The sequence below is a fragment of the Eretmochelys imbricata genome, chromosome 27 (genome assembly GCF_965152235.1).
Source record: "Eretmochelys imbricata isolate rEreImb1 chromosome 27, rEreImb1.hap1, whole genome shotgun sequence".
Classification (NCBI taxonomy): Eukaryota; Metazoa; Chordata; order Testudines; family Cheloniidae; genus Eretmochelys; species Eretmochelys imbricata.
In genome coordinates, this window is record NC_135598.1 from 1,325,325 (window position 1) to 1,339,535 (window position 14,211).

General features: G+C 43.8%; 1 protein-coding gene across 1 annotated transcript in view; it reads right to left on the reverse strand.

Annotated features, from left to right (window-relative positions):
* The window catches only part of MYO1D (myosin ID), a 375,367-nt gene that overhangs the window by 142,542 nt on the left and 218,614 nt on the right, over positions 1–14,211 (reverse strand). The window contains exons 17-19 of the mRNA XM_077806564.1: positions 9,889–10,112; positions 6,572–6,716; positions 5,760–5,864 (exon numbers count right to left, since the gene is read on the reverse strand). Of these exons, the coding sequence (XP_077662690.1) occupies positions 5,760–5,864; positions 6,572–6,716; positions 9,889–10,112 (474 nt within the window). The remainder of the gene's footprint in view (positions 1–5,759; positions 5,865–6,571; positions 6,717–9,888; positions 10,113–14,211) is intronic.

Below are 14,211 nucleotides of genomic sequence, written 5' to 3' on the forward strand. Positions count from 1 at the left end.
GGAATCGCCACTGAGTGGGTGTGTTTCTAGTGGGTTCAGCTCTTGGCTTGAAATAGCATAGGGCAGGGTTCTGTTCTTGGCCCTATGCTATTTCACATTTTTATCAATGATCAGAAAGAACACAAAATCATCATTGACAAAGTTTGCAGATGAAAAAAGTTGGGGGAAGTGGTAAATAACGAAGAGGACAAGAGCGATCTGGACCACCTGGTAAACTGGGTTCCCGCAAACAATATGCATTTTAATATGGGTAAATGTGAATGTATACATCTAGGAATAAAGAACGTAGGTCATACTTCAATGATGGGGGCTCTATCCTAGGAAGTGGTGACGCTAAAAAGATTTGGGGGTGATGGTGGATAATGAGGTCCCAGTGCGACCCTGTGGCCTAAGGGGCTAATGCGATCCTTAGATACATAAACAGGGGAACCTCCAGTAGGAACAGAGAGGTTATTTTACCTCTGTATTTGGCAGTAGTGTGACCACTGCTGGAATACTACGTCCAGTTCTGGTGTCCACAATTCAAGAAGGATGATGATAAACTGGAAAGGGTTCAGAGAAGAGCCATAAGAACGATTAAGAATTTGAAAACATGCCTTAATTGTGAAACTCCAGAAGCTCAATCTATTTAGCTTAACAAAGAGAAGGTTATGGGGCTCCTGAATCTAGCAGACAAAGGTATAACATGGTCCAACGGCTGGAAGTTGAAGCTGGACAAATTCAGATTGTAAATAAGGAGTAAATTTTTCATTGTGAGAGTAATTAACCATTGGAACAACTTATGAAGGGTCATGGTAGATTCTCTCACTGACAGTTTTTAAATTAAGATTGGATGTTTTTAAATTAAGAAAGATCTGCTCTAGAAATTATATTGGGGAAGTTCTCGGCCCTGTGTTATACCGAAGGTCAGACTAGAAGACCACAGTGATTCCTCTGGCCTTGGAATCTATGAATCTAAGTGTTTGCTGGACTGGGACCTTCATCTACTTAAAATGATTTCAAGATTGTTATTCTGAAGCCTAGAATGACTGCTGAGTCAGCATGATGTGATGGAAACATCTACTAGCATGGCTGGGGACTCTGTGTTCAGTATACCACTAGGTTCAATCATCACTGGGTTTTGTGGTTTGTTACTACCAAATTTTTAAGTTCAGCCATTTTGACTTTATCAATTACATGTGCAGTGCACGGCTACAGTAAAGCATGTACCTCTGCCATTCGAAGAGTCCTAGACCATTATATCAGAGATAATAACAAATCACCACTCTTACTCTACACCTAATTTGCATGCAACAATTTAATTGATTGTATAAGGGAGACTACACAGATGATGGATTAATTGGCCCGTCACCTACACAAAACAACAATCCCCCAGCACAACCCCGCAGGCGCACACACAAAATGATCCAAACACCACAACCAACATACACAATAACCCCAAACACACACAGCCCCTGACTTCAGCTCACACTTATTTGCTATCTAGACAACTCTTCCAGCACAATTCCCTAGACACAGATCAACACAACCATCCTTTGGGTGAAAGTGATCATGAAATGGTAGAATTCATGATTTTAAGGAATGGTAGGAGGGAGAACAGCAAAATAAAGACAATAGATTTCAAGATGGCAGACTTCAGCAAACTCGGAGTTGGTAGGTAAGAACTCATGGGAAGCAAGTCTAAGGGGAAAAACAATTGAAGACAGTTGACAGTTTTTCAAAGAGACATTATTAAGGGTGCAAGAACAAAGGAAGTATGGCAACCGACCACCCTGGTTTAACCGGGAGATCTTCAATGATCTGAAACTCAAAAAAGAGTCCTACAAAAATTAGAAACTAGGTCAAATTACAAAGGATGAATATAAACTAGGCCTGTTGATTAACTGCAGTTAACTCAAGCGAAAAATAAAAAAAGTAATTGCAATTAATTGCACCGTTAAACAATAGAATACCAATTGAAATGTATTAAATATTTTTGGATGTTTTTCTACATTTTCAAATATATTGATTTCTATTACAACACAGAATACAAAGTGTATAGTAGCAGCCGTGTCAGTCTGTATCCGCAAAAAGAAAAGGAGGACTTGTGGCACCTTAGAGACTAACAAATTTATTTGAGCATAAGCTTTTGTGTGCATCCGATGAAGTGAGCTGTAGCTCACTAAAGTGTACAGTGCTCACTTTATATTATTTTTTATTACAAATATTTGCACTGTAAAAGTGATAAAGAAATAGTATTTTTCAGTTCACCTCATACAAGTACTGTAGTGCAATCTCTTTATCATGAAAATGTAACTTATAAATGTAGAATTATGTATAAAAATACATAACTGCACTCAAAAACAAAACAATGTAAAACTTGTAGGCTCTAAAGTGCACTCGGTCCAACTACTTGTTCAGCCAATCACTAAGACAAAGAAGTTTGTTTACATTTATGGGAGATACTGCTGCTTGCTTATTTACACCGTCACCTGAAAGTGAGAACAGGCATTCACATGGCACTTTTGTAGCTGGTGTTGCAAGATATTTATGTGCCAGATATGCTTAACATTCATATACCCCTTCATGCTTTGGCCACCATTCTAGAGGACATGCTTCCATGCTGATGACGCTTGTTTAAAAAAAAAAAAAGTGTTAATTAAATTTCAGGGGGTAGCCGTGTTAGTCTGTATCCACAAAAACAACAAGGAGTCCGGTGGCACCTTAAAGACTAACAGATTTATTTGGGCATAAGCTTTCGTGGACTTGAACCCACTTCATCGGATGCATGGAGTGAAAATTACAGATGCAGGCATTATTATACTAACTCCTGAAGAGAAGGGAGGAGTACCACTGAGGAATACCAAAAGAATCTACACCAGCTGCTCAAGAAACTCCCTCCTACAGCACGGGAACAAATCTACACAGACACACCCCCAGAGCCCCAACCAGGGGTATTCTATCTGCTATCCAAGATCCATAAATCTGGAAGCCCTCGATGCCCCACCATCTCAGGCATCAGCACTCTTACAGCAGGATTATATGGCTATTTGGACTCTCTCCTCAGACCCTACGCTACCAGCGCTCCTAGTTATCTTCGATACACCACCGACTTCCTGAGGAAGCTACAATGCATTGGTGATGCATTGAAAACACCATCCTGGCCACCATGAATGTAGAAGCTCTTTACACCAATATTCCACATGAGGATGGACTATAAGCCATCAGGAACAGTATCCCTGATGAGGCCACGGCACAACTGGTGGCTGAGCTTTGTGACTTTGTCCTCACCCACAACCATGTCAGATTTGCGGACAACTTATACCTTCAAGTCAGCTGCACTGCTATGGGTACCCGCATGGCCCCACAGTATGCCAACATTTTTATGGCTGACTTAGAACAACGCTTCCTCAGCTCTCGTCCCCTAACGCCCCTCCTCTACTTGCATTACACTGATGACATCTTCATCATATGGACCCAAAGGAAGGAGGCCCTTGAAGAATTCCACCTGGATTTCAACAACTTCCACCCCACTGTTGCAAAAAAAGCGAACATCATTCTGGGATGTATTAGCGGGAATGTTGTAAGCAAGACACGAGAAGTAGTTCTTCCGCTCTACTCCACGCTGATTAGGCCTCAACTGGGAGTCTTGTGTCCAGTTCTGAGCACCACATTTCAGGAAAGATGTGGACAAATTGGAGAAAGTCCAGAGAAGAGCAACAAAAATGATTAAAGGTCTAGAAAGCATGACCTATGAGGGAAGATTGAAAAAAATGGGTTTGTTTAGTCTGGAGAAGAGAAGACAGAGGGGACACAGTTTTCAAGTACCTAAAAAGTTGCAACAAGGAGGAGGGTGAAAAATTGTTCTCCTTAACTTCTGAGGACAGGACAAGAAGCAATGGGCTTAAATTGCAGCAATGGAGGTTTCAGTTGGACATTAGGAAAAAACCTCCTGACTGTCAGGGTGGTTAAGCACTGAAATAAATTGCCTAGAGAGGTTGTGAAATCTACATCATTGGAGATTTTTTAAGAGCAGGTTAGACAAACCCCTGTCAGGGATGGTCTAGAACAGGGGTGGCCAACCGGAGTCTGAGAAGGAGCCAGAATTTACCAATGTACATTGCCAAAGAGCCACAGAAATACATCAGCAGCCCCCCATCAGCTTCTCCCCGCCACTCCCAGCACCTCCCACCCACCTGCAGCCCCGCCGATCAGCGCCTCCTCCTCTCTCCCCGCACCTCCCAATCAGCTGTTTCGTGGCGTGCACGAGGCTCTGGGCGGGGAGGTGGAGCGAGGGCACAGCAGGCTCACGGGAGGGAGTGGAAAGGGGTGGAGTGGGGGCAGGGCTTGTGGCAGAGCCAGGGGTTGAGCAGTGAGCACCACCCCCAGCACACTGGAAAGTTGGCACCTGTAGCTCCAGCTCCAGAGTCGGTGCCTAGACAAGGAGCCACATATTAACTTCTGAAGAGCCGCATATGGCTCCGGAGCCACAGGTTGGCCACCCCTGGTCTAGACAATAGTCCTGCCATGAGTGCAGGGGACTGGACTAGATGACCTCTCGAGGTGCCTTCCAGTCCTATGATTCTGTGATCCACCCAACAACATAACCAGCACACACACCACCAAACATCACTCTGAAGCCTAGAATGTCTGTTGGGTCAGTGTGAAGCAATTGTAACAGCTACAAGCATGGTTGAGAGCTCTTTGTTTAGAATATCACCAGGTTCAAACACCACTGAGATTCACAGTCTGTTACTCTCAAATTTTTAAGTTCTCAGCCATTTTCAGCTGTTTTAAATTTTTTACACATTACTTTACAAATTACACCTGTGCAACAGCACAAGCTTTCAGATACTAGTTTTAAATATTCTGTTTTTTGTCTATAGCAGTTTCATAACATTCAAATAAGATACTTGATCAGCATTTAAAAACAGCATAATTTACGTCATTACAAATGTTATTCTCAATTTGCAATAGCACAAACTTCAAGTTAGTTTTACAAACCTTCAACCTGACTTAAATCAATAATTTGAAATTGCCTTGATTTAAGTGTCTCCACCCTGGAAAGAGACTTCCAATCAGACCAAAATCAGCTACACTTAATCCAACCTGGGTTCATCTCCCAGGTCCTAGGTGGTCAGAGGTGTCCCTTAAAGTGAAGGGTTCCTTGTTAGCTTGGGCTCAATATTAAGAAAGCAGTGGTCCAAAATACAAATGTTGATACTTGAAACATAACAAGGATAGGATGTGACCCTCCTGGCACCATTTCTTCAGACAAACTAAATCCTAAAGTTTTCGTTTTCTTGGTCAAAATCCTTGTTAAAAGTAGCCTATATACTTGCACTATGACCTAGCCTCCCTGGTTTCACTGATTGCTGAGTAGTATTTTAAACCTTCAAGGGTCTTACAAACACTAAGGAAAAGAATTATTACTTCACAATACATCACAAAGGAATTTAGAGAATAGTTTGTTATCCAGTGCCTGTGAGCTTTAGTGGAAAGCAAACTTCAATGACATGCCTTCTGTTTGGGCTGCTGCTTTGAACTCCACCTGATATATTACAGAAGATAAAATATCTACTCCAAACTCAATCTCCCTAAAGCAACAAATGGTCAGATGATAGGGCTGCTCAGAACGTAAATATTTTCTCCTCATCCTTAGCATCAGAAAACTTCACTTCAGCCACAAGAAAATCAGTCTGTGGCATTTCTGTTCCCAGCCTAGCTTTTGACTTTCTGTAGATTTCTCTCCTCCTCCTCCAACCACTCATTCTATTTACCTTGCGGACGTGACATGAGAAGAGCACATTCATGTACTTGTCCTTCCTCTTCAACTCATTGGCAATAAGGATGAAAGAGCCTGTGGTCTGAGGGTTATCTGGTTTCTGGAAGAGCAAACAAAGACGGGCACATAATTTTTCTTAATTACCAAACAGAGCAATCATGCTTTGTCGTCAACCTAGGCCTGATGGAATGGCAAGCTCACCAAGAAGTCTGTAATAAAGTCTCCTGATAAGGGAGTGTATCAGACATTTCCTTGCAGTACAGAAAAACAGCATCCAGAGTTTTGCATGCTTTTCTAAAGGACCTTTTAGAAACAAAGGCTTAAGGGAAAAGGAAGGCTCTAATAAGCGGGAGCTACCTTTGAGGAAGACACATAAGGAAATTTCCACTACTCTCTCAGAGGCAGTTAAGCATTTTCCTCTGCCTAGTTCTTCCATTTATGCTATTTTCTAACTTCCACCCTAACGACTGCAATTTTATTCTCATGTTGCATTTTCCATCCTATCTCTGGGCACTGGAAGAGTCAACTGACGATGTTAATTGGTATCTTGATTAACAGTGGCCCCAAGAATAATGAGAATAAGGTTTGGTATTTACAAAATTATAGTTCTTAGCATAGTAAAAGTTGGAACCTTTTTGAAATGGTTTACAGACTACTTCTTAATGGAGGAGTTGGAATGCATTTAATTTTTAGAACACTCACTGTTTTCAGACTCTCCCCTCCTGATTCCCTTAGGCCTCACCAGGGAGGTTCTTCCCTATTCATCTGCACTGATGGAAGATTGAACATTTCTATCACAGCACTCACCGATGCAATATAGTTACCCTCCCAGGCTCTTTGTAGCCCAATATCTGCTCTGTGACCCTTCAACAATTCCATGGCAGCAACCTTAGCCCTGAGCTGAGGAAGATCTTCTGGTGGGATGCTCTTGATAAGCACATTTGCTCTCCACCTGAAAAAAGAACATCTAATCAACTCCAAAGTTTATCTGTGTCCCATAGCAAGACCAGACTAATCGGGAGCCTTACCTGATTTACACCGGAAGAGTTGGGGTAAACAGACTTTTCTAGCTGCCATTATTCAACTGAAGTCATTTTTCAAACAACACACTTAGTGACTTTGTAAGAGATGGCATCACAAAGTTCCATGTTTGTCGTCTCCAATTCCAGAATAAAATGTTTTCCTACCTGCTAGTCCTGTAAACATGCCCTGGCATCCAAGAATCATGCTGGGCTGTTAGCACATCACCAATAATAAAGGTTCCGCAAGCCAAATTCTTGGCTCAGCTACCCCATTTCCCTTTAATGACAGAATTGACCCAGCAACTGGAACTTGCTTAACTGTTGATGTGAAAACAGGAACACAGTCTACTTCACTCTTACTATTTGTGTTACAGGAACGCTCCAAAGCTTTAACCAAATTTGGGACCCGATTGGGTTAGACAGCCCCAACACTGAAGAGTTTACAATCTAACTGGACAAGCCAAACTAGAGCAGAAAGGGAAACAGAGGCACAGAGGTGAAGTGATCTATCTAAGGTCACTTAGCAGGTCAATGGCAGAATTAGGATTAGATCCAGGTCTCCTAACTCTCTGTGCAGTGCCCTATCCACTAGGCCATACTGTCTCCCATGCTTCTGTAGTAGTATTGGCTTTACGAGGCTAACGCTATTAAAAACCTTTTAGCCAAAGTCCGCTCTGACTCTGAACATATACAGGGAGCAGAGCTGTTCAATAAAGAGGCACCATTTTTACAGTCACTCTTCAAAATGCAGCCATGCTAATTTCTCTGCTCTGTTGGACTAGCACCAGATGTTGATATTGCACCACTGAGTTTGAAAGCACTGATTTCTGATGCCTCTAAATACTAGGAGACAGTACTAAATATAGATTATAGATATTGTGGCAAGGCACCTCCTTCATCTCACCAGACTTAGCACTGCCCCCTCTGGCAATGGTGGGCCTGGGGTAAATCAGCCCTACCCCGGGCAGTGTTTGCCTTCCTCCTTCTGTGCTCCTTCAGCTGTGTTTTCAGGATATGTCCCAGGGTGGCCTAGGGAGTGATTCTTCACCGAACGAAAAAGAATCAGTCTTGTAAATACAAAAACAAAGAGGGATACCTTTCCCTGTCTCCTCGCTGGGTCAGGGTGTCATCCTGTTGCTTGCCAGGGGGTGTCAGTCCTTCCCCTAGCAGGCACTCAGGTTTGGTTGTTCCTCTATGTGAAGGAACATAGTCTCTCACCCTGGAGAAGCTTATTCCCCTGCTGCCACTAGCTTGTCTCTCTCTCACCCCTTTTCTCCCCCTCACCAGAGGAGGGGTTTTTAAAGGCCTCAGGCAGCCCTTAATTGGATCCAGATACCCCTGATTGACCTGAGGTAACCCCTTCTCAGCTTGTATGAAAAAGGGCCTTTAACGTTCGAGGACTAACGTATCGGCCTTCCAGGATCCTCTTGCACAGGTCCATGTCTTCTGTCCCAGGCCCTGCAGAGACCTCTTTACGGTGCAGGTAGTCAGGCGTAGAGCATGTTGGCGCATGCCTTCCTGCGCCACTTCCGAGGGCTCCGATACAACCGGCAGCTCCTTTATCAGCTGCTCAGGGTTCAGCTGATCGCCATTTTTGGGGTCGGGAAGGAATTATCCTCCAGGGCAGATTGGAAGAGGCCCTGGGGGTTTTTCGCCTTCCTCTGTAGCATGGGGCACAGGTCACTTGCTGGAAGATTCTCTGCACCTTGAAGTCTTTAAACCATGGTTTGAGGACTTCAATAGCTCAGACACAGGTGAGAGGTTTATCGCAGAAGTGGGTGGGTGAGATTCTGTGGCCTGCATTGTGCAGGAGGTTGGACTAGATGATCATAATGGTCCCTTCTGACCTTAGTATCTGTGAATCTATGACTATCTCCATCCGAGAGGTCTTCCGCGAGACATCTCTGAGCTTCCGGTCTTCCACCAGGACGTGCTCCAGACCTGGAAGCTGGTTTTGCCAACCAGATCTGTGGCAGCCGCCAATGGGGTAGATCTCCTTGCGGAGCCCCTGCTACACAATTCCCAACTCAGTGTACAGGTGGCGGAGTCCCCCTAGGTGCGCCAGAGGCTGGTCCTGGCAGGAGACACCAGGATCGGAGACCTCCTGGACTATGATCAGGGAAATTGCGTGGATCCCCTGACACTTGCTCAGCGCATGGGGCTCTCCACACTTCGTATTTCAGGAGATGAGGGCAGCCTTGTCGCCCGCCTCTCCGGCTCACCTCGAGCAGGTCCAGCGGAAGGGTGTTCCCTGCCCACCCCCATACCCTAGGCCCTCTGGATCTTTTTATCAGGCCCCTGTCCCATGAGCCTCCCTGGCTGCCCCACCCGTATACCTTGTGTGACCTGCAGCCAGTTTGCTTTCAAACTGCGCGACGGGCATATCTGTACACACTCGTGCTCCATACTCTCCATTTCCTCACCCTCATGTTCCGCACTGACACTAAATGGTAGGACCTAATGCCACCTGTTGAGGGTGAGGCACCCTGGTGGGTCAGCTTATACTCTACCTTGGCCCCATGGCACGCTGGGTAAGTTCCTCTCCACTCACATATCCAGGCAGAGTTCCTCTGGGCAGTGTCCGCTGGCTCCCTTGGCACCTTAGAGGAGCAGTGGGCGCTGTCCAGGGTTCTCTGCTCAGTGTCCCCTTCAGGTTCCCTACTTTTGACCCACACACCCATCCTTGTTAGTTTTTCAGTGTCTCTCTCCCCCCCCATAATTATTTGAGTCCCAGGCTCAGTGGATCCTCCCCATAGGCTGGGGGAGGGTCCTTTAACCGTGGGCAGGCTTGTACCTAGTGCAGTTCACCTGTCCCCAATGCCTGTCCCTTTTGCAGCATGAGGGAGACCCTGGCACACACCTATCTTGAGCTGTGGGCGGGCTTGTGCTCGCTCACCTCCCAGAACCCAATATGAAGACCCCCTTGCAGCTGTCCAATCTGACTTTGTCACAATATACATAATGTGTCTTCTACAGAATACGGTAGATCTACTATATGAAAAATATATTCACATAGGAATCAATGGCCATTGTTAATTCTTATGTTTTAGTTTGTGACCAACGATGCCTCATTTCGAATGAAATAAAGGGTCTTCCTTGTACCTGTGATAAATTGCCTGCAGTGCTTCTTCGAAACGGCGCAGCACTTTTGGAGGGCTGGGCCACTTCACATGCTTTCCATAATCCCGCATGGACCTCACGCTTTGGAAACGCCGGGTGACCTCACGGATGTAGGACTTCACTTTGTAGTGGCGGTAGCACTTAATTATTGTGAGGGCAGCCTTTGTCCTCTTATACCGAAGGCGGGCTAGTGTGCCCCTCCAGACCTAGAGGAGGAGAAGAGTTGAGATTTTTAACAATACAAAGCTATGAAATCATTTGACTTCTAATTTACTTTCACATTCTGTTCCTACCCAAGTTCTACAGCTTTTGTGCAGAAGGCAAAAAAGAAAGTTAGTGATGCAGTTCTGGGAGATTCGTTTTCGTTTTCTGTAAAACTTAAATTGAGTCAAAAAAACCCTGTTATACAGATGCTAATCCCAGAGCTGCTTCCATTCCTATGTACTTAGGGAGCAGAATTTTAGCGCAGTATCAGCTAGAAATGAATAAAATAAATTCAGCAAGAGATTAATTGATTTCAACCATCATCCTTCTATGGAATTAAGCAAATCTTTGGTTTGAGTTACATTCCCAAACACTTCATCCCTCATATCCTACTGTGCCACCGCCCTGCATTACAGGACTGAAGGAAAGGGAAAGGAAGAATGACAGGACAATAAGTATGGTGACCTCTGCTCAGCCAGATTCATCAGCACTCCCAGGATTCCCTACTACATATATCCTAGAGTGTACCACAAAACTCCGACAAGAAGCCCTAAAGCAGAAAATCTTGTATGCTCTCAGACTTCCTTTCAGATACACCATGCAAATAAAAAGGTAAGCCCCAGAAAGCCTGATTTCAAGGAGAGAGAAGATGGGTTAGGTAATATATTTTAGTGGACCAACTTCTTTTGATAAAAGAGACAAGCTCTGTGTAGTCTGAAAGTTTGTCTCTCTCACTGACAGCAGTTGGTCCAATAAAATATATTACCTCTTCCCCTTGTTGCTCTAATATCCTGGGACCAACACAGCTGCAACAACACTGTTTTCAAGTAGTCTTCCCACAGCAAGTGCTGACCTGTCTGCAGTTCTACCTCTATCAACACTAGTTTTTTGATTTCATTACAATGTATAAGAATCAACACTAGATTCTTGATTTCATTACAATGTACAAAAGAAAAAATTACCTTCACATGGGGGAAAATGTATTGCCCTAGCTGAGCAGGTAGCATTGTTCCTATCTTGTAACCAAGTAATTTTAATGTGTTCATTTGCGTGCTCTCCAGCTAACACGCACATTCCTGAGAAATCAGCAAACAGCTGCCCTTCCACTTTAGTATCATCTACCAAGGTGAAGGCTTATATTTTTGTTTTCTCAGAGGGTCACACTTGAAAGATAATGAACATCCTACCCATGAAAAGACTGCTTTATAACTCACTCAGGGCTCTGATAGAGAATTTATTTATCACCTGAGATGCATCCTACAGCCCCACAGATGCACATCAAGCCTTCTATTTACACAAGGATTAATTACCTAATGCAATTTCCAGTGTGGCATTTATTTGTTGCATGAAGAGGTGTCAGAAGTTCTCTCTTGCAAGGTTTACTAAACATTTTCCTATATGTGTGAGAAGATTCTGGAGTACTGACCGAGGAAAAACAGATATACAGATGCTCTTCACTAAAGAGCTAGAATATTTAATGTTACTCTGAAACCAGAATATTTAAAGAGACACTAAGGTTCATGGGCCTAAAAGGTACAGTAATATTTTCTCAGAATGACCCTCTCCTCATTTTCCCTTTTAAACTCAAAGCCCTTGTGTAGTATTAAACATCTCCAACCAATGCTAGAACTTCAACCTCAAGAGACTAGGCTTATTCCTGAAACAGACAGTAGGCTGCTCCCTTTAGTGTTAGAACATGCTGTCTCTGTAGTAATGTTCTCACCTTTAGCATGTCAAGAACTAAGGAGGACTCTGATCCCCTATGTAACATTGCCTAAGCCAGTGACTTCCAGGACAAAACAATTCTCCCACTACTTATTTCCTAGTATTTGCATTTTTTGTTAGCTGGTAACCACAACACAACACGATTGTGAGTCAATCTCCTCACCAGACACGTCCCGGGGTGAAGACAGTCCTTAGAGTACACAATGTTCGACTACACTCTACACCTTTCTGCAGAAAATCCAGGCTTTAAACACTTGCAATCTTCAACCTCTTAAGGAAGCATTTACAGAATATGCACTATGGCCTATAGCATGGCCAGAGGGCATTATGTTCCAGTAGCTGGAAGCATATTGTTACATATTGGCTAAGACCTTCCCTTTCATGAACCAAGCCATCAGAAATACAATTCCTACATTCCAAGGCTGGAAGGGACCATTGTGATTATCCAGTCTGATCTCCTCTACAACAGGCCATAGAAATTCCCCCAAAATAATCTGTAGAGCAGATCAGTTAGAAAAACATCCAGTCAAAAACTGTCAGTGATGGAGAATCCACCACAACCTTTGGTACATTGTTCCAATGGCTATCACCCTATCAAAAATGTATGCCTTATTTCCAGTCTGAATTTCTCCTGCTTCAACTTCCAGCCACTGGATCATGTTATACCTTTCTCTTCTGGATTGAGGAGCCCATTATCACATATCTGTTCCCCATGTAGACTTACAGACTAATCAACTCACTCCTTAACCTTCTCTCTGTTAAACTAAATAGATTGAGCTCCTTGATCAATCACTATAAGAAATGGTTTCTAATCCCTTAATCATTCTCTTGGCCCTTCTCTGAACCCTCTCCAATTTATCAACATCCTTGTGGAATTGTGGACACCAGAACTGGACACAGTACTCCAGCAGTGCCAATGAGCAACAGTTGTGTCTCCTGACAACATAGCACTGTTCACACCAGTGAACAGTGAACACCTACAAGATCTCTGTCAAGCTTTCTTACAACTACAATACCCACCTGCGGAAGTAAAGAAACAGATAGAGCCAGAAGAGTTCCCAGAAGTTACCTACTACAGGACAGGCCTAACAAAGAAAATAACAGAACGCCACTAGCCGTCACCTTCAGCCCCCAACTAAAACCCCTCCAACGCATTATTAAGGATCTACAACCTATCCTAAAGGATGACCCAACACTCTCACAAATCTTGGGAGACAGGCCAGTCCTTGCCTACAGACAGCCCCGCAACCTGAAGCAAATACTCACCAACAACCACATACCACACAACAGAACCACTAACCCAGGAACTTATCCTTGCAACAAAGCCCGTTGCCAATTGTGCCCACATATCTATTCAGGGGACACCATCACAGGGCCTAATAACATCAGCCACACTATCAGAGGCTCGTTCACCTGCACATCCACCAATGTGATTTATGCCATCATGTGCCAGCAATGCCCCTCTGCCATGTACATTGGTCAAACTGGACAGTCTCTACGTAAAAGAATAAATGGACACAAATCAGATGTCAAGAATTATAACATTCATAAACCAGTCGGAGAACACTTCAATCTCTCTGGTCACGCAATCACAGACATGAAGGTCGCTATCTTAAAACAAAAAAACTTCAAATCCAGACTCCAGCGAGAAACTGCTGAATTGGAATTCATTTGCAAATTGGATACTATTAATTTAGGCTTAAATAGAGACTGGGAGTGGCTAAGTCATTATGCAAGGTAGCCTATTTCCTCTTGTTTTTTCCTACCCCCCCCCCCGATGTTCTGGTTTAACTTGGATTTAAACTTGGAGAGTGGTCAGTTTGGATGAGCTATTACCAGCAGGAGAGTGAGTTTGTGTGTGTATGGGGGTGGGTTTTTGGAGGGGGGTGAGGGAGTGAGAGAACCTGGATTTGTGCAGGAAATGGCCTAACTTCATTATCATGCACATTGTGTAAAGAGTTGTCACTTTGGATGGGCTATCACCAGCAGGAGAGTGAATTTGTGTGTGGGGGGGTGGAGGGTGAGAAAACCTGGATTTGTGCTGGAAATGGCTTTTAGATAAGCTATTATTTGTACTGTGCAAAGGAGTTCATTTACCATAAGGTCCATCTTAAAGGCATGCTGCCAAAAAGCCTCTATTAGACTAATCTGTTTACTCTGCATTCTCTTGGAAAGCCTGAATTGCAATCCCAGGCCCCCTGTTTTAAGTCTGACAAGCCTGTGAGTTTCCCTTTTGTGGTATAACCTGGGAGATCCATTAAAGGTTTCCAGTTGCATCATAAGAGCAAGAGTTGAAGCAGTATATGATACGTCATCTGTAAAAGAAGCCTCAGACAATTGGTGCTTCACTAGGACTTTTCTCCAATACTACCTTAT